Source organism: Diuraphis noxia, unplaced genomic scaffold (assembly GCF_037042655.1).
Source record: "Diuraphis noxia isolate RWA-SAM2 unplaced genomic scaffold, SU_Dnox_SAM2 contig0001, whole genome shotgun sequence".
Taxonomy (NCBI): Eukaryota; Metazoa; Arthropoda; class Insecta; order Hemiptera; family Aphididae; genus Diuraphis; species Diuraphis noxia.
This window is the reverse complement of record NW_028301711.1, coordinates 27,308,190-27,335,547: the sequence shown is the minus strand read 5'-3', so window position 1 is coordinate 27,335,547 and position 27,358 is coordinate 27,308,190. Positions and strand designations below refer to the sequence as shown.

At 33.2% G+C, this 27,358-nt stretch overlaps 4 protein-coding genes and 1 pseudogene across 4 annotated transcripts; 3 read left to right on the top strand and 2 right to left on the bottom strand.

The window, feature by feature from the left end:
• The first annotated feature begins 11,603 nt into the window (after positions 1-11,603).
• On the top strand, positions 11,604-12,150 carry LOC149060452 (uncharacterized). Its single transcript, XM_089218895.1, has 4 exons — positions 11,604-11,702; positions 11,749-11,820; positions 11,892-11,949; positions 12,008-12,150. The coding sequence occupies exons 1-4, from the start codon at positions 11,604-11,606 to the stop codon at positions 12,148-12,150; spliced, it is 372 nt and encodes a 123-aa protein (XP_089075021.1).
• Positions 12,151-13,171: 1,021 nt separating this feature from the next.
• On the bottom strand, positions 13,172-16,379 carry LOC149060451 (uncharacterized; annotated as a pseudogene).
• A 13-nt stretch (positions 16,380-16,392) lies between these two features.
• LOC107171769 (uncharacterized) lies at positions 16,393-17,469 on the top strand. Its single transcript, XM_015522025.1, has one exon. The coding sequence runs from the start codon at positions 16,393-16,395 to the stop codon at positions 17,467-17,469; it is 1,077 nt and encodes a 358-aa protein (XP_015377511.1).
• Positions 17,470-17,616: 147 nt separating this feature from the next.
• On the top strand, positions 17,617-21,318 carry LOC107171770 (uncharacterized). The gene is made up of 2 exons (XM_015522026.2): positions 17,617-19,041; positions 19,099-21,318. Exons 1-2 carry the CDS (start codon positions 17,617-17,619, stop codon positions 21,316-21,318), a joined length of 3,645 nt encoding a protein of 1,214 aa, XP_015377512.2.
• Positions 21,319-26,208: 4,890 nt separating this feature from the next.
• On the bottom strand, positions 26,209-27,003 carry LOC149060450 (THAP domain-containing protein 1-like). The gene is made up of 3 exons (XM_089229186.1): positions 26,933-27,003; positions 26,555-26,838; positions 26,209-26,462 (listed from the first exon to the last, which is right to left on the bottom strand). The coding sequence occupies exons 1-3, from the start codon at positions 27,001-27,003 to the stop codon at positions 26,209-26,211; spliced, it is 609 nt and encodes a 202-aa protein (XP_089085312.1).
• Between the last annotated feature and the right edge of the window lie 355 nt (positions 27,004-27,358).

Sequence of the window (27,358 nt, the reverse complement as noted above, 5' to 3'; positions counted from 1 at the left end):
ATTATACCGTTGCAAAATTCGTCTTCTGACTGTTGTGTTTTTAATGTATCAGGTTTTATATCGTCGGAATTAATTTCGAAATTTGTAGAGTTAGCATTAATTTCGTCTTTATCGTTCTCATATAATATATCTGTTATTTTTGTTGTATAAACGGGGTAACGTGAAAGACAATCTGCCGCCGTGTTCCATGAGCCAGGGCGATGTTTTATTTCTAGGTCAAATTCTAATAATTTAAAAATAAATTTAGTTATCCTGGAAGATGGATTCTTCATTGTTTTATAGAATTGTAGACTTGAGTGGTCACTGAAGACTGTTATTTTCCTTCCTATAAGGTATTCTCTAAAGTAATTAGTTGCAAATACAACAGCCGACATTTCTAATTCCGTAGTGGTGAAATTTTTTTCACCTCCTTTCAATTTCCTAGACGCGTAACTAATCGGGTATCTTTTTCCGTTTTCATCTTCCTGTTCGAGTATTCCAGATAGTCCCTCTAATGAGGCGTCTGTGGTAACAAAAACAGGGTAACCGTCTTTGAAATGTGCCATAACCGGTGCGGTTGTTATCGCCTTTTTTAAAGTCTCAAAGGATATTTCTTGTTCGTCTCCCCAAATAAATTTATTTTCCTTTTTTGTCAAATTAGTTAAAGGACTTGCAATTTTTGCGAAATCTTTAATGTATTTTCTGTAATAACTAGTAAGCCCAACAAAGGCTCGTACATCTTTAATTTTTTTTGGTATTGGAAATTTTACAATTGCTTCTGTGTTCTTTCCGAGAGGTTTTAGTCTCCAACGTTAGAGACTGTGTGGCCAAGTAATTCAATTTCTGATTTTAAAAAAGTGCATTTATTTGTTTTTAACTTTAAGCCGGTTTCTTCTAGTCTAATAAAAATTTGTTCTAATCTAATTATTGCTTCTTCAAAACTGTTTCCAAAACAACATATATCATCAAGATACGCTATCATGGTTTTATACAAGTAGTCGCTAAACACGTTGTTAATGATTCTTTGAAAGATTGGAGCTGAATTTTTGAAGCCTTGCGGTATCCTTTTAAAATTAAATAGTCCAAAATCTGTAATAAATCCAGTCTTATCTTGGTCCTCTTGTTTTATTGGTATTTGAAAATAACCCTGGGCCATATCGATAGTAGAGTAGTATTTGGCTCCTTCTAAACTTCTAAAAAGGTCCTGTGATCGTGGTATTGGGTGCTTATCAGCTACAGTCTCGTTGTTCAATTTTCTGTAGTCTACCAAGAATCGGTATTCCCCCTTTTCCTTTTTCGGAATTAAGAAAACAGGTGCAGCGTAACTACTTCTACTTGGTTCAATAATGTCCGCGTCTATCATTTGGTCAATTAATATTTTTAATTTTTCTCTTTGTGACGGGGAAACTCTAAATGGTGGCTGAAATATAGGTTTATCTGACTTTAATTTAATTTCGCATGGTTCTATGTTAGCACAATTTATATCTAGTGGGTCTGAAGTGAATAAGTGTTTATAGTTATTGATTAGTTTTAAGGCTTCTTTACGTTGTTTATAATTTAATTATTGAGAAATGTTGATTACGTTTCCTTGTTTATCGGTGACTTCATTAATATTTTCGTTGTCATACTCATAATGTTTTTGCTTAGTGGTATACATTGTTTTTATATTATTTTCTGTTAATTCTTTTTTATTTTTGGCGTATTTGTTTTTACGGTACTTGCTATTGTCATTCCTGCGGGAATATTACTGTAAAGATTTGAAAAATTGTAAAGAGTTATACCGTCTTCATTATTAACAATGCGTGATTCTAATGTTAGAAGCTTATTTTTGCTTAATCGTTCAATTGGTTCTATTACATAACTTGTGTCTATTATATTAGTGTTTATGTCGAAGTTTTTAATATTTATTTTATTTTTTGGCGGAATATTTATATTGCAGTTTGATACAATTTTTCCTATATATTTTCGTTTGTCATAGTTTATGCTAGTTATATTATATTTTGTTCCTATATTGTTTTTATTGCTTTGTGTGTTATAATTGTACCATAGTTTATCCATAGGTATTAAGACATCGTTATTTAATTCTAAATTTTTATCTTTAAAATTGATGATTAAGTTATTTTTTATGTTGAAATCGTTTCCCAGTAGTATTTTACAGTTCAGTCCTTTGATTACGTACGCATTAATAGAGTACGGGTTTCCATTTATTTTTACCATTAATTTTATTTTGCCTAATTGTTCTAATTTGGTATTATCTGCTCCTGTTATAACAATATCTTCTTCATTTTTAACGAGTTCCATATCATTAATTAAAGATATATCTATGCAAGAAATATTAGATCCGGTGTCAATTATTGCATATTTTTCAATACCTTCGTGTTCTACTATTATTGATAATACTCTTGTATTGTAATGTTTGTCTACATGGGTACAGTCATGTTCATTAATATTTTTTGATTCATTGTTAATAGTGTTATTAGAGTTATTTAGATATCTATCTTTAATTTTTTTCAATTGTTGAACCGTCATTTTGGTTGTCATTGATAGGATATATATTTTCATTGTTTTGTAAAAGGTTGTCATCTTTTTCTTCAGGTAGTGATATTATTTTAATTTTTATTAAAGTATTTTGAAATATAAATTTGATCATATTAGAAATGATACCCCATTTTTTATTGTCTAAGCCTGAACATATTTTAGGAAACGCTAATTTTTTAATTTTATTTTCTATGCAAAATTGTTTTGTATTTTCTAGAGTTTTGAAAATATTAGAATATTTAGGTTTGTCATTATAATTGTCTTTTATGATCAGATATAATAACCATTGATCGTCTGTTTTTAGGTAAACTATTTCGTTAGTATTTTTATTTTGATTAATTAACTGTTTTACATTATTAAATTTATTTTTAAATTTTAACGCTATTCCCCGGGACATAGTGAGACATTTGCTGACGCAGTGGCCTATTGCCCAAGTGTTGTCTAGTGAAAAAATATCTCCGGTTACTTCTAAATAGTCACACGCTCGAGTAGCATTCGAATTATTGCTGAGTAAGAAGTTTTGAAATTCTGACTCGAGTTCTGGTTTATTTTTTAAATACATGTTTTCAATTTCTGTTTCGCTATTATTTCCGCTATCTAGGTTTTGATTAATAATAGTTTTATTTAATTTGTGGTCGTACCATTTTTTAATAAAATGTATATGATTATTTTTCTCTATTCCCTTTATTTTATTATAAATTATATTATTTAGTTCATAAGTGTCTATCCGAGTTAGCTGATCCGATTTTTTTCTAACTCGGACCCTAATCGTTTTTTGGCATTTTACAATTGTCCGCGTAGTGTCCTCGCTCGTTACACCTGTAGCAAGTAACTCTCTCGGATTCTTTCACATAGCGGTCTTCTCTATATTTTCCTGGTACTCTTTCTCGACTATTCTCTCTGCTGTATTTCCGGTTTCTTGTGTATCTTTTTCCTTCGTCGTTGTTTTTACTACGCTGTTTATAATTTCCTCTTGTTTCCCTATCTTTATCATCTCTATGTTTATACGTTACAAAATCTCTGTCATAACTTCTGTCTCTACTACTTTCCCTAGAACTATCATAATTGTTCTTACTTTCTCTTGAGTGTGATCTATCTCTATTGTAATTGTTATCTTTGCTATTTTCTCTAGAATATCTATTATACAAACTAGAGGGGTAAGGACTATTATCTCTTTCATTGTAACTTCTCTCTTCGCTATCATTCCTCCTATATGGGTATGGACTGTTATTTCGGTACTCGCGTTTATCATTGTAGAAGTCTCTTTCCCTATTGTAACTTCGTCCTCTGTTTTCATTATAATCACGATTATTATTTTTTTTGTTTATTGTTATCAAAATACACCGATTTTTTTCTTAATAAGTTTATTTTTTGTATTTCGTCACTTAATTTGTGTATATTTATTTTATTTTCTCAATCTCTAGAGAAACTGTCCTTTATTTGCCTTCTCAATTCATTATTCTCTATTTCTATATCTTTTGTTTTAAGGTTTAATTGTAATACTTGTTCATTTAGAATTTCTGTGTATTCACTCATATCATCTTTTTTATTTTTTATCCTAAACTGCATCAGTTAAAATTTTTTTAAATTTTCTTTTAAGTTTTTTAAGCTAATATTGTCTTGCATTGAAATTGATTGTAAAATTTTATCCTTTAAACCTTTTAAAATATATCTAAAAATATCTTTTTCGCTCATGTGCTTATTTACCTGCCTACATAAACTTTCTATTTCAGCTAAGAAACTTGTTGTAGATTCATTTTCCCCTTGCCTACGTTTTTCTAGTTTGATTTGCAATATAGTGTCATGTCCTATGGGTTGAAATTCATTTAAAAAAATTTCTTCTAATTCTTTTCATGACCAATTTCTTTTTTGGTCTTCAAGATTTTCTAAAAAAGTACTGGCTGTGCCTTTTAAAAAAATTGAAAAGTATTTTAGTTTATACTTTTCATTCCATTCATTAATGTCGCTAATCTTATTATATTGCTTAAAAAATTTCCTAACGTCCTCAGTCCCGGTGAAATTATCAGGTTTAATCATAAGAGTTTTTTCATTCATTCTCCTTTTGCTCGGTGCAATTGGTGGGGGTAGAATAGAATTGGTGTTTAAATTAGGATTAGCTTGATTATTTGTTATTGAGTTATCTTTGTTGAACACTATTTCCTGATATATGTGTTTTGATTTTTCGGGAGAAGTAATAGAATCCTCTAAGTGTATTAAGGTATTTTGATATAATTGGGTGCTTTGATCTTGAGAGTTACTACCAGAAGTATTTGAATTTTCTAAGATTTTTCCGACTCTATTTGAAAACGAATTTAAACTATTGTTTAAGTTGTCGTATAATGCTAACGATGTTGGGTAAGTAGCTGGTGGATTTTTATTGCCGTCTTTTTGATCGGGACTTGAATCGGATAGCTCAGCGTCTTTTAGTAAATTTTTTAAATCAATTTTATTAGTGATTGAATTATTAAGAATTATATTACGTTTTTCAACGTCTAATGAATCATCCACGTCTTCCAAAGTTATAGCTCCTCTTAAGTATCACTTAGTCTAGCTCTTAATTCGGTAGTAGTTCCAGTAGAATTTATATTTTTATTTTCACAATATTGTATCAGAAAAGGTTTTTTAAGAGTATATATATCTGTTGCTGTATTTATCGTAATAGAAAGATCCGATCTAGGGTCTTTAAGTTGACTCATTAAACTATAAATTTGAAAAATTAGTTTAAATAATTCTAAATCTATACTTAGTTATATAAAATGTGTTAACTATAATTAATTACTTTCAACTAAAATTAAATACTTAAATTAAAACATTTTTGAAATCCCGAAAAATTTAATTAGTAAAAGTTTATTAAATATATTGTAAGAAAAAATTATTTGAAGTGTTTATACAGCCAATTTATACTACTAGATTAATTATATTAAATTATAAAAACTAATTAAATAATTACTACCTTCACTAAATTTAAAATATAATTAACTAACGCTAATAATAATAAGAGAAAAAAAAATATATTGATCAACGAAGTATTCGTATATATCAATTATAATCAAACACAAATATTTACCTCTAGTGTGTGAAACATCAAAATTGTAGATCCAATTGGTCGTTGACTTCTTGCCGTGAGAGATGAATCTGATGAAAAAGTTCAAAACGCGATATGTGTAATAGTAAAACACACAAAAATGACTTGTATTTAATAAACACAAAAACACAAAAACACAAATGTTCAAAAGAAATTCGGGTCGTGGGTCACGAATGACGTTGGGCGCCACTGTAGTATACCTGTCTGTAGTATACCTATCTCTCTATGGTACACGAAATAATTGATGAACAAATAATACTATTTGAATAACTTTATTAAAACATAACACAAACACACAAAAATATACGGGCCTCTATCAACCGCTTACCAATATCTCGCCTCTCACTCGAAATCCGTACTGTCCCCTACTGTGGTGCTTACGTCCTTAAATATTATTTTACAATGAGCTGCCTCAGCTCATTTGCTTCATTGGCCTAATATTACGTAATTTAAATATTTAGCTAAGATAAGTAATAAACCTATTATTAATTGGCACATGCCATATACAACAATATGTAGTCGGGTGGTCTAGTGATAAATTATTCGCACGGTAGGCGAGAGATCCGGGTTCGCTTATTTTGTAGTTTTTTCTGAGTTAAAATTGTTTGACACATGGGTGGGAAAATATATGTGATAAGCGATAGCGCAAAAACTGATAACGGTAATATATACCGCACACGTACGCGATCGGCGGTCTTTTTTCAATATTTTTGTTTTTTGTGTCCTCTATGATATTTATGTGTTCTTTAGTAATCTGGGCTCTTATGTCGTCATGAGATTGAGTTGTATTTCCGTTTATCATAAATTCTATCGATTCATATTTTCTTATGTTCTTTTTTAATTCTTCTAAGTTAAAATTATCTAATATTCCTACATATCTGGCAATTTCTGGTTTAAGCCCTTTCATTATTGTATGGGTTATTTCTGATTGGGACATATTAGGGTCTATTCTTTTACATAAGTTTTCTGCGTCATTTATATATAAGGCGGTAGTTTCGTCGGCTAGTTGTTTTCTTTTCTCTAACATAGTTCTTAGCATGTGACTTTGGGCTGTAGGTTCAAATTCTAAACGGAGTGCTTGTTCCCATGTAGCGGTTGGATTATTATTTTCAAGATTATCGAGAAAAGTCGTGGCTGTGTTTTCGAGATATATAGGTAGAAAAGATTTTTTTTGTTCTGAAGACCACCCATTTGTTGCACTAGCTTTATTGTATATTTTAATAAATGAATTTACATTTTCGTGATTTGCCCCAGAAAATTTGTTAGGTTTATAGAATGGTGTTTTATCTGTCATGTTGATATTGTCGTTGATAAAATCTGATGGTGACCAATTCCCTTTTATATATCTAAATAGTCTCGACCTTAATTCTGCAAATTTTCCTACTGTTTTTGATTTTCATTTTTTTTTAAGTTCCAGTATTATTTTATGCTGGTTTAATTTGACAACGTCTTCCCAGGATATTAATGAGAGAGTTAATTCATTAATATTATCGTCTACTAAGTTTTCGTTTGGTAATTGAATATTATTTTCGTGTGTGGACATATGTTTAGTATCGTTAAAGGCTGGTTTGTGTGAGAATTAATACGCAAGAGTATTCTAAGATTTATATAATTTCTAATAAAAGGGATTCAAAAGTTGGTATAAATATGTAACAACGTGTTGTAAGTTTTAAAATAAAATATTGAAAATATTTTATAAGCCTATAGTCGCTAATTTCTGTTCGAAATGCGAGAATTTTCGTTATTTGTTTGATTATTTGTGTGTATTTGGTTGAGAAATTAATTTTTGTATCGAGTTTTTTGTGAAGATTATTATCTTAATGCACTGTTTTAAAAGTAATATTGTGTTTAGTTTTTGAATAATGTTTAAATTTTTAAAATTTTCTTGTATTGTATTTATTTGATGGAAAATTTATTGTATGAGAAATTAATTGTATATTTGTATAATGTAAAAATGCAATCGTAATAATAATGCTACCTGTTGGGCGCCATTTGTAGTAGAATAAAATAATCAATGATAGAGAATAAAATTGAGAGAGAGGGGCGGTAAGGAGAAGGTGGGATGTATATATATATATGGATGGATTGGTAAAATAAATAATGAAATGATAATAAGTAATAAAGATTAAGGGGGAAATATGTTTGAGTATGATTTGAATTAAATGTGGCTGGTTGTTAAATAATTGAAATTAAATACCCTATCTGCATTATTTTATTCTGCTACTATATATATATTATTGGGTCGACGTGAAGCTACGTATTTAGTTTTATATGTATATGTTAAATTTCCACTTACCTTTTCGTCGACGGACGTGTGTGTGTTGTCTCGGTGTTGTGATTCGATGAGCACTATCATATACGATTCGATTTACTTTTTTTAAGATAGATATTGAGTCATTTGGACTCGAGTATAACCTATATTGGTGTATTATATTTGATGTTGTAAGATGTTTAGAAAGGGTTGGATAGATATTAAAATTAGGATTTAGGATTATAGGACAATGTATTAATATGTTATTGGATGTCAGGCAGTATAAATAATTATATGAACGTTTTTAAGTTTTAAACAATAAAGCCAATATACTAATTTAGGTTTATACTTAGAAAACGGGGAACCAACGCAACATTACGAAATTAATAATAAATGGGTCTCCGTACGTGGAATTGAATTTTGTGCTGTTCTCGCGTGTTTTCGATATTTCGTCGTGTTCCTTTTTGGCGGTGTTTCTGCTTGAAGCTTGTGTGTCGTGTTGGTGAGGTTTTTTACACTGCACGGATGCTGTGAGGGCGTTGTGGTTATTATATACGTTCTTCAATGATCTTTTGAACGTATTCTTGCGGCGTTTTTGATATAGGTAGATAATTTGGTCTGTCCGTAATTATGTGATTGATATTTTTATTTTAAATTTAATTGTCGTAGTGATAGTTTCAGTATCTTTGTATAATTTGATTATCGTGGTATTTATTTTAATTCGTTTATTGCGTTTGGTTCCACATTATCTAAGTAAGCCTATAATCGGAAATCTGCCTTATATATTTATTGGATTATTATAACCGTAATATTTATATATTACAGTATTATTATTTTTTAAGCGCTCAGTTAGTTGAAATTTCATTTTATTTTCATGCAAATAGTTTTTAAAATTGTTTTCAAAAATATTTAAAATTTTATTTACTTCATTATTTAAGCTATTTGATGGTGCTTTAAGTCCAATTATCAATTGAAGTATAATTTTTATTCAGAAGATTCAACTGCTTTTTATCATTTAAGTTTTTATCAACAAATAGTTCAAGTTGACATTGGTTACAATCAAATTTTTTCACACATATAGCCCAAATATCCTGCGAAATATGTTACAGAACAGTCTTCTAAAGTGACATCATTATTACTATTAGTATTATTTGAGTCCTCGTCAGATGAAAAAAACAGAGAGATAGATAAGAATTACATTCTGTGTCGGAATCAGATGATAATTTCGAACTGTTAAAATGTATTTTATTTAGTGAACTAAGTGGGTCAATTATAATTGGATTATCATCTTGGGTTTCCTCACAATTTGTCGCTTTTGATGTACATAAAGAAAAAATACAATTACTTCTTATGGAAGTTCTTATTGTTCTAGCTGTTGGGTTTTTGTTATAACCACCATTTTGTCGAAAAATACTAAAGAGATTTTCTAAAACATCCTGATTTAAACGATTAGTCATTAAAAATACAATATCATTAGATTTCTCTGCTTCAAAAAATTGCAATATACCTTTAATGGTCTGTGTAAGCCCTTTAAAACAGGGAGGTTGAGATAATTTTCCTTTTTTTCATTTTTGTAAATTTGTGAAGTATTGTAAACTTCTATTAAAATTTTTTTTACAGTGCCTAGATCAGTTAATGCACAGAGGTATAGATTATGGCTATATAAAGATTTACTATTTAGACAATCAAATAAATGATTAATAAACTCAATAAAATCTGCAGTATTTGATCAAGTGTTACTTTGAAGTTGTCCTGTTTGTATACAAGTTTGGATTGCTGCGGCCATGAAATTGGTTAATAATTGTACTGCTAATTTAACACGCATTTTTTGAAAAGAATTAGGGTAAATATGTGCATCTGTTATTTTGATGAGAGACTTACTTTTATGATTTTGTTTGTCCAACTCATATGTTTTTTTTATATCATCAAATGAGATTATTTTATTATCTTTTATATAACAGGCATTAATTAAATTATTTCTAATACTTTTAAGTATTAAAAACAAAACAAAACTTTATATCAAACAACTTTTATTCATCAAAATTAACAAAAAAAAAACACTGTCATGAACAGGCCATGTCCTAAGACCTCGAGGCCTCATGATCCTCGAGGATTGTATTTTTTTATAAATCTATTTTTCTTTTTATAAATGTTAAATAAATTTGACACTATAAGTGAAGTTTCTGCTACTGCTGCTGGTTCTGTTAGTTTCGCTTTTTTTATATTTTCTTTTGTTCCGATCCGCGATCGTTGTGTCAACGTGTTCACGCTTACCTAAAAATGTACACTAATATAATAATATAAACGTTTTCTAAAAATGTTTATTTAACTACTTTGGTTAGAAGTTTCAGCTGGATTATTCTCCACGAAAATGTTGGGGGCTATTTCAAGCATGTCCTGTTGTTTGGCATTAGCTAAAAACATTCAATAGTGTTATGTAGGCGTGTAGGTATAATATAGTTTATAAAGTGTATCATACTTTTACATAATTCACTATTTCTCAGCCTCATTCAACAATTGAACACACAATTCATCGTCACTGCCCTCGAACATTATACTATTGTCATCTAATAAAAACAAAAAATATTTTTATTTTTGATACAAAATAATATATATATACATATATTATAAACAAATATATATATATATAATTCTTACTCATAGCTACAGGTATTGCTGATAATGAAGGTGCTGCTGCTGCTGCTACTGATGGTTGTTTATTAATACCTAAAATGGAATAATACTGTACTCTACAGTCAAATACTTTATAATCGTATTTTCAATAATGTAGTATTGGTGGATATAACGCTCGTACCACAACATTATATACGTTAAGTTTAATTTACTCACCGTGAATACTTTTGATGTGTCGTTTGAGGGCATCGTTTCTAGTAAATAAATTTCCACAAATAGTACACTTAAATTGTTCAATACTATTATGACGCTTTAAATGTCTGACTAAAATGTATTTCCGCGAGAAAAAACATTGACAATGATCGCACTTAAACATTTTTTAATATTATTTTTCAATAAACACATCAGAACGATGTCACTGTGAAAACAATACTAAATCAGGGGTACTGTACCCCTGATTACCTGGTAACCTGTATAGTATATACTACAGATTCAAAACACCGGTTGCGTATTTGTATATATTAAATATAAATGAGGAGAAAAATAATATGTCAGCATAATCGTGTTAACTCTGTAAAATGACACTTGGTAGGGATATATCGCCTAACCGTCGATTCAGATATTAATGGTTAGTACCTATCTTATAATCAATGTTATATGATTGGAATATAGTGTAATTATGGAAAAAGACTATGATCCGTTGCGACAGACTGTCACACACCCACACCATGTAAAATAATGTAAACAAACGTCGCAACTACAGTCATGTTAATCGGATCCCACGGTACTGAGTATATTATACATAATTTGCGTAATAATCTTATCTTTGTATATTAATTTCTATCAAATACACGAGCTATTGTGTTGGTGGGGGATTAGGTATATATAATGTGTCTTTGACCACCCTGCTGCATTTATATATACATATATATCGGATCCCACGGTACTGAGTATATTATACATAATTTGCGTAAATAATCTTATCTTTGTATATTAATTTCTACCAAAAAAAAAATTATAAATCTCAATGTACTGTTAGTGCATTTTCTAAACGCAGTTGTATAGTTACTGTGTTATCGTTTTTTAAAAATCATTTTATAATTTCTTGTTAAAAAAATGTCGTACAACAACAACAGCCAAGCATCTGATATAAACACACCTGACATATCAACAGGCTTCATTAACTTTTTAACAAATGGAGAATTTGATGAAATGGTAAGTTTAATTATATATATATAATTAAAAATAATAAAATTTGTAGCTATCAAATACACCGAGACGGGTCTATTATAACGATTTATTAAGCCAGGAAGAAAACATTTCTGTTGTCGAAGTTAGTATGACATAATATTGTATAATATTGTAGCACTTAGTACTTACCAACGTTATATTATGCTGTTATAGACTAGAAACCACGATAAGCATAAATCTGATGATTGTGTTGATCAACAGCAAACAAATGGTATGTTCATTTTATTATTGTTTTATGCATTGAGTATACAAAATATGTTCTATCATAGATAAACAAAATGATATCGACTTTTGGGGCTGTGAAGAAGCTGATGATATTTGTCTTGAAGCACTGGAAAGATTTGTCTGGGGAGAAGAATACGCATATGATGACAAAATAGTATTAAAAACTTGTATTGAATCTAATACTTAACAAGTATTATATATTTGTAAAATAAAAAAATCATTATCAACTATATTTAATTAAGGGGCAATATCCGATCTTTTTTTTTTTATTAAATCATTGAAATGCGTATACCTAAAGTTAAAACATGACTTAAGATGAAACTAAAAAATATTAAAAAAAATTTTTGTTCATTTTTTTGGCTATAAATACAGTTCAAAAATTGAAATTTCGCATTTTGAGTTCCTTCCTACTAGTCTGAGTTTTGTAGTTAGGAGTCTGTAACTTTGAATCATATATCATATTGACATATTGCCTAGAATACTGTCGTTGGCTGTTTCTTTGTTGAAGATTATTTTTAAAGGCTATTTGGGTTCAAACTTACCTCTTAGTGGTAAAATGGTTTTTCTTAAATATTTTTTTTAATAATCAAAATACGAAAAAAAAATCAACGTTGGTATATAGGTATTACTATTATGAATCAGTTTATTTTTTCAGATCAAAAATATTTTAACTATTGAGTTATTTGGAAAGGAACTAAGATTTGGTTTATTCAATTTTGTTGGCTCCTCCCCTAATACCCAACGCATGCACGCAATTTATCGTATTCCACTGTTAGCGCTGCGTAGCGGCGGCGGCAAAGCGCAACGGCGCGCTGGCTGCTAGTCGGTTGTTGGTTGTCGACGCCGATGCGACTTATACCCTATAAGCCTACGGTGACAGAAAAACACTCTTTATTCTGCGCTATGAGTGCCTGCAATCGACAATTGGTCTCATCTCCCGTGTTAAAAAATTATGGTGTATTGTTCTAACCCTTTTAGGAAAGTGATTATTAATTTTAGTTTTTTGATATGAATGTAGCCATGACTAAATAAATTAATGTAATCATCGGTAGAATTACCTAACTATATAAATAAATATAAGGTATTATTAATAAAATGTATAATATTATTATAACAGTATAGTTATCAATGCAATTAAAAAAAAATACAAAATATTAAAAATTATAAATAACACATTTAAAATTACATAATATGACATTTTTCAATTCTTACTTTAAATTTTTAAATTTCTTTTTTATTTGAAATTGTGCTTCCGTTATTTTCGCCGGATCTCGTATTCGTAAACCTCTTGGAACTCGAGGATCTACAATTTCAGGCAACATACAGTCCATGTAGAAATTGATTAATTTTGGAAGCATCTTATTTGTCCAAAGATATTCGTCCCTGTTGATATTCTGCACATAAAGATTATTTCCCATACTGAATAAAATAAAAATACATTCTATTTTTTTTGTAATGTTTAGTTGGCCTTGAATTTGCCAATAATATTTATGGTTTTCTTTGAGTGTAAGTTGACCTGTTTCTGTAAGCTCTAAACAAAACTGCAACTTTTTATCAAGAGCTGCATCTTCTAAGGTTTTTTGTCCTATAGACGGCGTACACTTGACCTCTATTATTTTATCGCCATCAACTAAACCATCGGGACTTGCGCTCAAAAATGGATATTGTTCATCAACAAACAACCCACACGGTCTTACAGTTTTGTTATTCTGATTTTCGAATTGTCGGATAACCACTTTTTCATTTTGTCGTCCAAATTCAATATGTTTCGAAATAATATTTTTACTGTATAATAATGTTTTCACTAAATTATGACAAGATGTAGTTGATTTTCTACAAATAACTGTCCCGAAATTAGAAGCGGTGAGTCTATTTTTCTTTGCTTCATGCCAGACTACATTATCATGTTGACCAATAGTGTTTTTTTTGTAATTGTTCGATTGTTTCGGTTGAAAAAGAATCTTTTTTTTAACTCTTCTAACTTTTTATTGACGTTAAATTTAAAATCCTCTTCAGTCATATCCAGCCCAGCAGCGTCTGGACCGTAATCAAAATCATGATTCACTGTACTTTTGTCACCTCCACTTACTTTGAATCTAATTTTTTATTGTTTTTTATACTTTGAATTTAAAGTTGTCATTGCAATACGCCTCGTTAAATTTTTTTTAAAAAACTTGCCGGGACTTTTTCCTGATAATTTTTTCCTTGGACTTAAATGCCAAGACTGGCCCCTAGAGTGAACTTGGGTTGCACCTAATACTCTTCTTTGATATGAGCCTGTTTTGGTATAATTTACTCTTTTACCGCCAGTAAATTTTGCAACTAAGCTCATAAAGTTTTCAGCTATATTAGTTGTAGTGTTGAAAACTAGACGATCGGCTTTTCTCGTTGCTTTATCAACAATTGCTAAAATTTCTGACATTATTTTTCCACTTTCCATTAATGGCACATTGTCCTTTTCATTCATATTTGACCGTGTACAATATGTAGGACGACAATTTTTGTGAGAACCGAGAACATGATATGGTGCATTTTTTAAATCTTCTCGCAGTATGTTTACATTATGTGATTTTCCACACTCTTTAATTGCAGTCCGTACCCCTTTAACCAATCTTTCTAAGGGAGATGGAGAACCATAAGTTAAAACATTGCGCACGTGTAATGGGAAATTTTTATTTGCCACCAATTTTCGTAGGCCATCGTGGAGATTACGAGTTATATGATTAGCACATTCTAATTTGATAACATCTCGACCATACGATACTTTTTCAACTATTCTGGCATACACACTTGAATCACCATCGCCAATATAATATTTATATATTAAACCATGTTGTTCTAGGCTTTGGCGAAAGCCTTCTACAATAATATCTTGTTCCATACCTGTTGAAGAACCATCATAATTTCGGAAACACAAATGATCTATTTTTTTATTATTTTTGGATGCAGAAGAACATGTACTACAATATTTGTTTCTTACACCTACATAGACGGGCTTTTTTGTTTCTGCACCAATAATTATTCCCTATAAAATAAAAACTATTCTTAATAGTTCTTGCGTATAGTTAAATATATATCATACGTAAAGTTAAGATAAAATAAATCAGATTCGATACATATATGTATTTCGTGATATAAGGATTTTAAATTAAAAAAATTATTATTGCATATTTTAAATATTTTGTCAAAAAATCGATTTTGTCGAAAAGTGGTTTTTCGTAAAATTGCCGTTTTTCTGTCACTTTTTTTTTGTTTTTCTCGATTTTTTTGAAAACTGTTGGAAAATGTTTATTTTTACCCCAAAGTACCAACAAGATGAATTTTCCTATTCAAAGAGGGGCTGAAGTCAAAAATCGGAGCATTATTACTACTCCAAAACGTGATGACAGACACAAAAATTAATAAAAAAAAAAACACATCTTTGTAAAATTAATACATTCATCACTCCGTTCAGAATCTAAAACTAGTAGAAAGCTGGTTTTTGGCAAAAACTACCGTTTTTTTCTATAATATTATTAAATACAAATATATTATATATTATATTATTATATAAATTTTATATCTATAGGGATTATTTATATGCATATGCGTATACATATTTCCCCTTTGACATAAAATATCCGACTAACTACCTAGATACCTATATTTACATTTAAAAAAAAAAAAAAATAATTAAGTATTAGTAAAATACATATTTTGGTTTCATAAATATTAAATACATATAAATCCGATCCCTAGTTATAACTTATAAGATTTCTAAAATTACCACGCCTGATTGAGAATTGAAACCATGTCCGTAACTTCTTTTAGCCCAACCACCATCACCTATCACTGTGATGTAAGGGGTTCCTTTATATAAATTTCCTTTTTGTATGGCAATTTTTTTTCCTGCTCTCCATTTTTTTTCAACATTTCTGAAATTTGTTGTTCCCACACCTATAATTGAATAATGGTAAATTAAATTACCATAAATCACTATATTACCATTAGCTTTGGAATAACAAGGTTTAATTATCTTTTATATGTTTATCTACCTTTCCTATAATAACTTCATGTCGTTTAAATTTTTTAAAGTGGCAAGTGGCAAGTGGGTACCGCCATACCACACTGTTCACGGTAGGTGTCTGAGTAAATGTATAAAATACGAAAAAAGTATAATTGTTGGATACCGAATCGCCTATTTTAAATTTCGCGCGACGCGACTTTGGTCCTACGGTCCGGATCGTTCACAAAATCGTTGTCTTCGTATCAAATTGTTCTGTTAGCCAATTTAACGTCGACACGTTGTTCTAGTACTGGTCGATAATGCCGCCAAAAACTAAAAAAATGGATCCCGAAACAGCCGAGCAAGCGCTGGAATGCGCGCGAATTGCACGTAAACCGCGCACAGAAATCAATATCTGATATTTTGAACATCGCGAGATTGTCTATGAGCGACCTCCCGAAACGGGAACAATTATTATCAAGTGTAAAACGATTAGATAATCTTTTCTCTCGTTTTCAAGCCGAACAAAGTGTTATTATTAATTCATTGGTCACTGTCGGTCGTTCCGATGAGTACGACGAGATCGATTCACCCGTAACGGATACGGTCGAAGCTAGTGTTGACGAAATTTACGAAATAGTTGATCGCACGTCGAATGCTCCCGTGGCTATACAACCGATGCCGATTCGACAATCGTTTAGCGCGCTTCCGAAATTTGAATTGCCGTCTTTCGACGGTTCTATTACAAAGTGGTGTGCGTTCCGTGATACTTTTAAATCGCTGGTACATGAAGATTCCAATATCGACAATGTACACAAATTTCATTTTTTGTCACAGAGTTTGACCGGTTCTGCATTATCTGTTATCAAATCAATTCCATTGTCGGCGGCGAATTATAATGTTGCGTGGGCAGCGCTCACAGACCGATTCGAAAATAAACGATTGCTCGCAACTGCTCATTTGGACAAGCTTTTCGCTTTCAAACCTATCGCTCAAGAATCAGTACCTGCTCTGACTACCTTTTTAAATATTTTCAAAGAAAATGTCTCTACGTTAAAATTACTCGGAGTCGAAGATCTCGCGGGTTTTATGTTGTTTTTTTTGGGTTCACGTGTATTAGATCCAAAAACACGTCAGTTGTTTGAAGCGGATATTTGTCAAGCCACTATTCCGAATTTTGATACTCTTGTTACTTTTGTTCAAAAACGTGTCAAGATATTGGAAAACATACAGGGTGTTGACAAGTTTGAAACTCGATCTAATAAGTTTCAAAAATCCAACGTACCGAAGTTCGCTTTTACCGCCGCAAGTAGCAACGTTCATAAGGCTAAAGGTTCATCGTCGTATTCGCCAAAATTAAATAAGGCAAATCATTGTACTATTTGTAATCGTGGTGAACATTTTGTATACCGCTGTCCAGAATTTAAAACATTTTCCGTGCCACGACATCGGGAATACGTTCGAACAAATAAATTATGTTTTTCATGTCCGAGTTCGACGCACATGGTAGACACATGTTAATCCAAATACCTTTGTGGAAAATGTCAACAACGTCATCACACTTTGTTACATTTTCCATCAGAATCAGAACCTACGACCACCACCATTCAGGAACGCGTCTCAACCGATGGTGGAGAGGGTGGAAGCGTCAATACTAAGTTTTCGGGCATGACAGCGTCGGGTACTACGGTGTTATTGGGTACCGCCATTGTTCGGGTTCTAGATGCGCATGGAAAATATCATTTTGTGCGCGTATTATTGGACAGTGGATCTCAAATTTCGGCAATCACTACGGATTGCGTAGCTCGCATTGGTTTATCACGACGGAAATGTGAAAGTGAAATAGTTGGTCTATCTCAAAGTCCGGTTACCCAAGTTAGAGGTAGCACGTCTTGTTCGTTCATACCACACCATACATCGAGTCCAAAATTTAATTGCCACGAGTTAATAATACTTCAAAAGTTAACGTCTATACTGCCGTCTACGCCACTGCCGCCAGAGGTACGCACACGATATCAACATTTAGTATTGGCCGATCCCCAGTTCGACACTCCGTCTCAGATCGACATGCTACTTGGAGGTGATTTATATCCGTTTCTTATCCGTTCTGAGTCGATAGTAAAACACACTTCCGATTTTCCTTCAGCCATGGACAGCCATCTGGGATGGATTATAATGGGATTAGTTAACCCGCTTAGTAGGGCTTCCGCCCCGCGTACATCATTGTTGCTTACATCTAGTCCGTCGATAGACACCCTGATACATCGGTTTTGGTCCATTGAAGAACCCGTGGCTCCCGCAGTTCCTACCACGGAAGATGAGCTGTGTGAGAGGTGGTTTACCAAATCTACATCACGAGATGCAGATGGGCGGTTTTGTGTTGCTCTACCGTTTCGACACCACGTTTTAACTAACGACGATGGTATTCAGATATCCCCTCCCAAGTCCGGAATTAATTCGTCATCATGTCAACTCGGAGAATCCCGATCTTTAGCTTTGAAACGTCTTTTAAACTTGGAAAATCGCCTCCAAAAGGACAAGCTGTTGTATGAGTCATATCGATCTTTCATGAATGACTACCTGGCGTTAGGACAAATGAAGGTTGCTACCCGACCTGGTAAATATTACATACCTCACCACGCGGTAGTGAAGCGGGATGGCGATAAATCTAAAATACGGGTAGTTTTCGACGCGTCAGCGAAGTCATCGTCAGGAGTTTCTCTCAATGATATTCTTTGTGTTGGACCGAAACTACAAAATGACATAAGTGAACTCTTACTCACATGCCGGTTATACAAATATATTTTCATTGCCGACATTGTTAAAATGTACCGTCAAATCAAGGTCCGTGATGAAGACTGCGTGTTTCAACACATCCTTTGGCGACATTCCCCGGAACAGGAGATCCAGGAGTACGAATTATTGAAAGTTACATATGGTTTGAGTGCCGCTCCATTCTTGGCCATACGTGTCTTGCACGCTTTGGACGCCTGCGCGGAACCACTATTTTCCACCGCTAAGGGCGTTTTAACTAACCATACCTATGTCGACGACATTGTGGTAGAACGGAATACGGAAGCGGAATTGAGTCAGGTGCAAAATCATACAATAGGACTGCTTCGTTCAGCTTGTTGTAGCCTGAAAAAGTAGTGTAGCAATAGCTCCAGGATTTTGGACTGCATTCCGTCTGAAGATCGAGCTAATTGTCCTTCCTTCGAACCTAAAGATGAACCATCATTGAAAGTACTCGGCCTACATTGGGACCCCGCTACCGATGCCTTTGGTTATCACACGAATGTTGAGGACACGCCCAATACAAAGCGAGGGGTATTATCTGCTATTGCTAGATTGTTTGACCCCATAAGTGCTCTCGGTCCGATGTTATTGTGGGCGAAATCATTCATGCAACAACTTTGGCAGACACAATTAGAATGGGACACTCCGCTTCCTCTACATCTACAGACAGCTTGGCATCATTTCTTGGCAGAGTTACCGTCGTTAGGCAACATAGAAATCGCTCGCCATATCGACACCAGAGGATTTCAGGATGTCCAATTGTTAGGGTTTGCCGACGCATCACAGAAGGGTTATGCTGCTACGGTGTACTTCCGCGTTGTCGATAGGACGGACAAGGTGTCCATCTCCCTAGTGACATGCAAGACCAAGGTCGCCCCTTTGAAAGGTAGTGAAAAGGACGAGTCTCTCACTATACCTAGGTTAGAGTTATGCGCAGCCCTCTTACTGGCTCAATTGTTACATCGGCTCTACCTGAAAATCACGTCCATCGTTCCGGTGTCAAAAGTGCGTGCTTGGACAGATTCGTCTATAGTGTTGTCATGGCTCACTACTGACCAAAAGTTTTTTAAGATTTTTGTTACCAACCGAGTAGCCAAGATCCGTTCCCTACTCCCAGAGTGTGAGTGGTCTCATGTATCTACTATGGACAACCCGGCTGACCCTTCATCACGTGGATGGTTGCCTGACGACCTCGTAGCATGTAGCTTGCATTGGAAAGGTCCACCGTTCATACATTTCCCGGAAGCGAGTTGGCCAGGGCCATTCATCCAATCGCTCAGTCCTCAACACTTACCTGAAATGAAGACTACGTCTGCGTGCGTGTTGGTTGTACGTGAAGCACCGAACTTTGATAACTTTTTACTTAGATTTTCATCGTGGTTTCGTCTTCAACGAGCATTAGCATATGCCTTGCGTTTCATTCATCGAGTAATTTTTAAGCGCCCTACCGACGCAGACTGTCTCACGCCAGATGAATTGCAGCGGGCTATGCGACTTGCCGTCCGAGTCACTCAGCGGACGCATTTTCAAGAACTCCTGAAACAACTGGGCAAACCCAACCATATCATAACCCCTCCTACTATGGCTCAACTAGCTCCTTTTCTAGATCGTACTGGTTTAATTCGAGTAGGCGGTCGGCTGCAGCGATCAATGTTGAGTGATGATGCGAAACACCCGTATTTACTGCCGAAAGAATCTCATGTTACATCACTACTCATCACCGCATTTCATCAAAGATTATTACATGCAGGACCGAAACTTATTGTCGCGATGCTACGTCAGGAATTCTGGATTTTGTCGTGTCGAGAGGCCGTCCGCCGTGTCATTTTTAAATGCGTCACATGCACTCGACACAAAGCACTACATCCAACACCTCATATGGGCATACTACCAGAAGCTCGGGTTCATTCGGTACGCCCGTTTTCAAGTGTGGGCACGGATTATGGAGGACCATACCTCATTAAAGAATGCAAAAGACGAAACACGAAGACCACTAAAGTTTACATCGCATTATTTGTATGTATGGCCACTAAAGCCATACATGTTGAAATTGTATCTGATTTGACGACTGACGCCTTTCTCGCCGCCTTAGACCGATTTATTGCATGCCGGGGTGTACCAGCACATGTGTATTCTGATTGCGGCACGAACTATGTTGGCGCCGATCGTCAATTGAAACTTCTGTTTCGCAACAAGGACGTTCAGACTCGAATATCCGCACGCATCGTTTGTAACTGGAATTTTAATCCACCAGCCGCACCGCATTTTGGCGGTGTCTGGGAGGCGGGTATCAAAAGTGTGAAATTCCACTTGAAACGAGTGATTGGCACTCAGGTACTCACCTATGAAGAGCTCGAGACATTGTGTGTTCGAGTCGAAGGAATTCTAAACTCGCGCCCACTCACTCCAGCTTCGATGGACCCACACGATTTCACAGCCTTGACACCTGGACATTTTCTCATCGAACAGCCACTCCTAGCAGTGCCGGAGGAGAACATCATTGAGGTTCCAATGAATCGACTCACACGTTGGCAACTCCTTCGACAACTTCATCAGTCATTCTGGAAGCGCTAGTCCCAGGAATACTTGAATACGTTGCAGGGTCGTCAGAAATGGACTACTATCCAGGACAACTTGAAGGTCGACGATCTAGTCATTGTTGAGGCACCCAATCAACCCCCTTCCGTGTGGCGTATGGGGCGCATCACAGCGGTCCATCCGGGTCCTGACGGTCCGTGTAATTACGATCAACACCCAAGATGGGGAGATGAAGAGACCGGTGGTCAAAGTGGTTAAACTGCCAACCGATAAATAGACTTCCTTGACATCCACTCATACATCCTCCATCCTTCCTTTTTATAATTTTTGATGTATATTTGTTTTGTTTATGTATTTATTGTTAACGCGAGTGTAATGGGTACGGTCTGATTTTCAACGTCAGTCTCCAGCAATGATGGTTCCTTGAAACACGCTTGGTCTTTCAACGCGGGGAGAAAATGTTGGATACCGAATCGCCTATTTTAAATTTCGCGCGACGCGACTGTCATGTCCCGCGATGTAGAAGTTGGAATCCTGGTGAACCGCGGCCGACACCAAGGAGGGGAACGATACTGTCGCGCCTAGCCTCCGGTCGCCGGTTCACGCCGCCGTTGTTAGTGTTCTTCGTTATCTAGCCGTCTTGGCCTTTACATGCGTTACCGGAACTGTTCCATGCCGCGAACCGGTGCGCCGTCGCCGTCAACACCATCTTGGTTCCGTGCGTCCGAATCGTTTTGTTTTGATCGTTTTCGTGTTGTGTCGTCAGCACACACACGAATCGTATCTTGCTGCCGTCTGCGCCAAGACCGCGAACTAAGTTTTTTTTTCTTCACACTGTTTGTCGGCATATACCGTGCATACGCGACGGCCCGCAATTATATCGCGACCGGAGTTCGCGTTCGAGCTTATGTCGAATTCAGATCAGCTATCCACAATTCATCAATCCCGAAATCCACGAGGTCCTTAAGCCGTCAGCCGATTTCACGTTAACCGATGGTCGGAGTACTGTCGCATCAGGACTACCTACATGTGCTGTTTCGTCGTTCCGGAGCAACCACACCGTCACCGTGTTATCACCGATAGTCAACACTGATATCAGGTCGTACCCACGCTTTGTTTATTGTTATTTTATTATTCGTGTCACGCGAAGCGTATATTTTATGTTTTACTAAATTAATTATTTAAATTGATTTATTGATCTGCCGATCGGACTGTGGTCGTGCATTACTATTTTTCATGACTAACCCTAGTTGATAATTATTACCATTGCAGAACATAGAAATAAAGTTGTTCTGCACATTTTCATATATTGTAAAACGTCGTTGTTAACTACCTTACTATTCTAAACGAATTCAAATATATAACCCCATTGTATACAGCCCACTCTCATTCTCCTCCATTCCCTTAGAGTTACGAGGAAGGCATTACAACGAAGACAACAAGCGCGTAGGGTTTGCGTGTAGCTGCCGCCTTCGCACACACACATACTCATGTCACAGATATCTATATTATACTAGATAAGGTACTCGGGGCGTTGCACATAGGAAAAAGTGAAGCCAGATTTCAAGCGCTTATCAGTGTATTATCATATGGGCGCCATATTGCTGGTTGGCAAAACATTCGAATACTCTATAGGAACTAGCATAATAATTACATAAATTCGTTACTTTTTTACATAATTTATAACTTATAACTTCAAATTTTGGGTCTGTTGTGTATTCACTATAGATGTAAGTATGGTACTAAGCAGAGTTGGCACGTATTATACTATGCATTATACATCTATACGTAAAATACATCTATGATCTATATTTTATACATCAATGTACCTATATTATAAAATCCAATTATGATATGCATAAAAAACGTTTAATAAAAATTTTAATATTTTATGAAAAAAAAAAAGAAATAACAAATTATACGTTTTATACATATTGTATAAAAATGTATAATACATCATGGTGTATAAAACTTTTATACATAAATTCATCCCCCTGGTAAGTATTTGATGGCATTTTTTATTAGGATCAAGTATGTATGAAAAAGTAAAAACTCATCTTGTATAGTTGTTTATTAATATTTAATATAATTTTTACATAAATTCATGTCATAACACAATATAATATAACATACATATAATGTTATTGATTGTTAAATAATATTAATTTGGTCAATAAGCGACGTTTACTAACGTCTGCACTTGTTTTCAACTTGGCCACATAATGAAGACGAACTTTCAGATATTGCTTGCTTATTAAAGTTACCAAATTCAACTTGTGGTTTTCTAAAAAACCGTCATTTACACAATTTAAACAATTAAAAATACTATAGTTATATACATGATTTTTAACGGCAAGAATAACTTTTTGACTTAAGCCTGGTAATAATGAACAAAAATTTGATGTTAATTGAATTAATGTACTTTCAAAAAATTTAACAATTACAACCACATCCTTTGAACTTTTTATTAATCCTCCTCTATTTTTAACATCTACTAATATTGAATGGGGATATTTATGACTATAATTATGTTCAGATTCATTTTCAATCATACTGTAGGCACAAGTTTGACAGTCAATTTTTTTATAAACACTTCTAACGATAAATCCACAAATATAATATAAAATATTATCTTTTACCAAATCAAAACTATCAATATAAGGCAGATTTGATATATGTTCATCTTCTACTTCTTCGATAACATTGTCTTCTGATGTTTTTTTTGCCCAGCGTATCTCAAAAACACTTTCAGAACCTGTGTTATCTAGTGCAATACAATTAGCAGCATACGAAGAAGAAATTGAATTTTTTAAAAGAATTTGTTTCAATGCTGTTCTAAATTCTAAAGCATTTGGATTGTTATTGTTCCCAAAACGCTGCCTTATTTTTGAGAAAAACATTTCTAGGTGGTCCTGGGAAAACTTGTATGTTAACATGTATTTATATTCAGTAGTATAAAACAATTCATCTGCTATGCTAAATATTGATTTCACTGCAGTTGCCAACCCTAAAGGAGAAATGTAATCGGCATGTCAGATTTGTCAAAACAATTTTAATAGGTTTACATTTTAAACAAATTTATATTTACCAAGAATAAATGTTTTACGTGGAGTTAAATAAAGGAACTTTCCTTCGATATTTGTAAGTTTTAATAAATACTCAATTTGAGGTATAATTATACTTCTCATTCTATCAACATCATTTCTGTACAGGGGTTTTTTAAAACCTTTTCCAAATGGATTCCGACTATTTAAAAAATCAAATATCCTGTCGATTACTCTAATAAATTTTTCAGTTGGTTCACCTGAAATCCAACAAAAAATATTTAATTTGACATTTTATAATTTATTTATAGTACTTAAACTCAACTGTCTTTAAATGTAGGTTCATTTATATGTCTAAAAAATTCAAGAGCATCAGCTGTTGATGAGGATAAAGTTTGCGCTGCGAGTTTCACCTTCATGATATTTTTCTTCCAATCAATATGGGTATTTGATAGTTTATTTGCAATATTTAACCCTATGGTTTGATGAACTGAAATAAAATAAAAATATTTAATGTAAATGACAAATGTTATTAATATAATATAATTTATACCTGTATTTAAATTCTTAATGTATGACCAACTAATAACATCGTCATTGTATTTAAATTGTTGATAAATAGCTAGTGCATTGCGAGCAAGTTTAATATTATGACAAGCATCGGGCACATAATATATCTATATATTAATTTTAAAAAATGCATTAATATTAATGTTAAATTAAGTTCAACAAATTAATTGTTGTATACATTATTACCTTCCAATCGATCCCAGGTATACTAACTGATTCATGTATTTCTTCATAAGAACCACTTAGTTTGCACCCTAAGTGTGTCATAGTTGACAAATTGGTCGTAGTTCCATCGCAAGTGACACCCCAAACTCTAGCACCTGCTTCTTTAGCCATTTGAATTGCAGTTGTAATTAGTCCAGCTTGTATTATAGCTGTACTTTTTGCCTGCAAAAAGTATCCTATTGGCCATTTCCATTTTCCATTAAGTCCAACCAACATAAAAAATAATGCTTCAGTTGCGGGGGTCTCTTGAGTTTCGACTTGTATGCCACCAAAATCACAATACCCTACAAATTTATCTTCTTTTCCATCATATACAATTTTTTTTCTTATTGACATGCTATCAAATACTAGGTTGCAATCCTTCTCACTAGCTGGAATTAGTTTAATACTCTTAAAAACTTCTTCAAAAAAACCAGGTTTCGCATTTACTGTTGAGGTCCAATTAGCAATTGAAGATGGATTAGGAAGAGTTAGAATAGTACTAAAAATTATACATAAATAATTATAATAAAACCATAATTGTATGCTTCTGGAAGATTATAAATATAGAAGTTATTAAAGACTTGTGTGGTTGCCATTTATAGTATTCACTGCAGGACATAAGAATCAGCTGCTTAAAGTAAGCAAAATACTATCGGACAAATGTGATCACTATAAGCGTTGGCCACTGTATACTTTAATAAAAATGGTCATTCAAATTACTAGAAAAGCATAAATTACCGGCAGAAGTTATAAGCTTTTGGTGAATAGTAATGTAATGTTAAGGCAAACTCTTTCATTTCTTTTGTATAGCGACAACCTGTACCTTTTTTACTGTTTTTTAATTCATTTTTAAATAGGTCCAATATAGTGCCTAATGAGAAAGCATAAGATATAAGCCATTCATTAATATTAAATGTGCAAATGCCTGCAAATAAGTGCTTAGAAGCAGAAAAAGCAAGCAAAATTTAACAAACAAAAAATATAACAAAATTTTAAACATTGATATTTACCGCTGAAACTATTTTCTATTATATTTACTGGTTCACCATCGATTAAGCCTCTACTTTTCAAATCGTTTAATAATTCTTTCAGGTTATATATTTTTTTATTTTTTCTTCTTAACTTTTGCTGTAAAGTTCTTATTTTTTTTCAATAAAAGTTCACTGGTATAACTATTAACTGTTTGAACTTCCTTATTATTAGTAGTAGGAACTATTTTATTAAAGGTTTCAACTTTATCATCTTCTAATTGAATGTCATCAGAAGTTCCAATTTCGTCAGAAGTTCCAATGTCATCAGAAGTTCCAATTTCGTCAGAAGTTCCAATTTCGTCATCAACTAATGGAATGTCATTTTCTGCTAGATTTGAATTAAATATATTTTTTTATTGTCTTTAGATATAAATTAAATTAAGTTGTAATTTATGTAGTTTAATTTAATTTAATAAGTACCTGCGGCATTTAAATTTGAATTTTCAATTTGAATGAGATTTCTTACAAGCGGTTCTTTTCTTGGAACTTTGGACGCCTTTTGGTAATAAGAAGGAAATGCAGAGAACACTGTCGGTACAGCATCTTCTTTTAAAAGTATGTTATTATTATTACCCAGTTTTACTTGATAATTTTCATTGACAAAATGATCACTACATATACGGCTCCATTTCGTTGGTGTAAAATTCTTTCTTTTAATAGCTGCAATCCATTTTTTATTTAGATCAACATTGGCTAAAGGAAATCTATAATATTCAAAATATCTGTATTAAAATAATTATTCTCAGATGCACAAACTATGTATACCTACATGACGTAACTAATCATAGATAAACTTACCGAAAAAAATGAATATTCTGACCAATTTTATATCTATTTGTACATCCATACGCAACACATGACACTGGCATGATTATATTTAAAATACGAAACACAAAATGTAAAATAATATAATCATTATTGTCAAAAAAATGTCAAATAAATAAATTCAAACACGCATAAAACCATATTATTATAGGTGTAAATGTGTAATCGTAATGCGAATTCAAAATGTTTTGCCAACCACGAAATTTGTGATAACGGATTATTACTATTCGTTAGGCTTCATACGATAACGCGAGTACCTTATCTAGTATAATATAGATATCTGTGACTCATGTCGCCCGGCCTTCTTGTGCAGCCGCCTATCGCACAATAATTGTACATGAAAAACGATTCTAAGCGAAGATGGTCAGTCAGTCTAGGATATTTTTAATACAGTAATTA

What these genes read in the sequence shown, in the direction of transcription:
- LOC149060450 (XM_089229186.1), bottom strand. Translation starts at nt 27,003, where the DNA reads ATGCCAGTGTCATGTGTTGCGTATGGATGTACAAATAGATATAAAATT. An exon ending in CAGAATATTCATTTTTTTCG is followed by an intron (nt 26,839 to 26,932) that starts GTAAGTTTATCT and finishes TGAATATTATAG; the next exon opens with ATTTCCTTTAGCCAATGTTG. An exon ending in TTCAAATTTAAATGCCGCAG is followed by an intron (nt 26,463 to 26,554) that starts GTACTTATTAAA and finishes ATTCAAATCTAG; the next exon opens with CAGAAAATGACATTCCATTA.
- LOC149060452 (XM_089218895.1), top strand. Translation starts at nt 11,604, where the DNA reads ATGTCGTACAACAACAACAGCCAAGCATCTGATATAAACACACCTGAC. An exon ending in ATGGAGAATTTGATGAAATG is followed by an intron (nt 11,703 to 11,748) that starts GTAAGTTTAATT and finishes TAAAATTTGTAG; the next exon opens with CTATCAAATACACCGAGACG. An exon ending in AAAACATTTCTGTTGTCGAA is followed by an intron (nt 11,821 to 11,891) that starts GTTAGTATGACA and finishes ATGCTGTTATAG; the next exon opens with ACTAGAAACCACGATAAGCA.
- LOC107171770 (XM_015522026.2), top strand. Translation starts at nt 17,617, where the DNA reads ATGACAGCGTCGGGTACTACGGTGTTATTGGGTACCGCCATTGTTCGG. An exon ending in CGGAAGCGGAATTGAGTCAG is followed by an intron (nt 19,042 to 19,098) that starts GTGCAAAATCAT and finishes CTGAAAAAGTAG; the next exon opens with TGTAGCAATAGCTCCAGGAT.
- LOC107171769 (XM_015522025.1), top strand. Translation starts at nt 16,393, where the DNA reads ATGAGCGACCTCCCGAAACGGGAACAATTATTATCAAGTGTAAAACGA.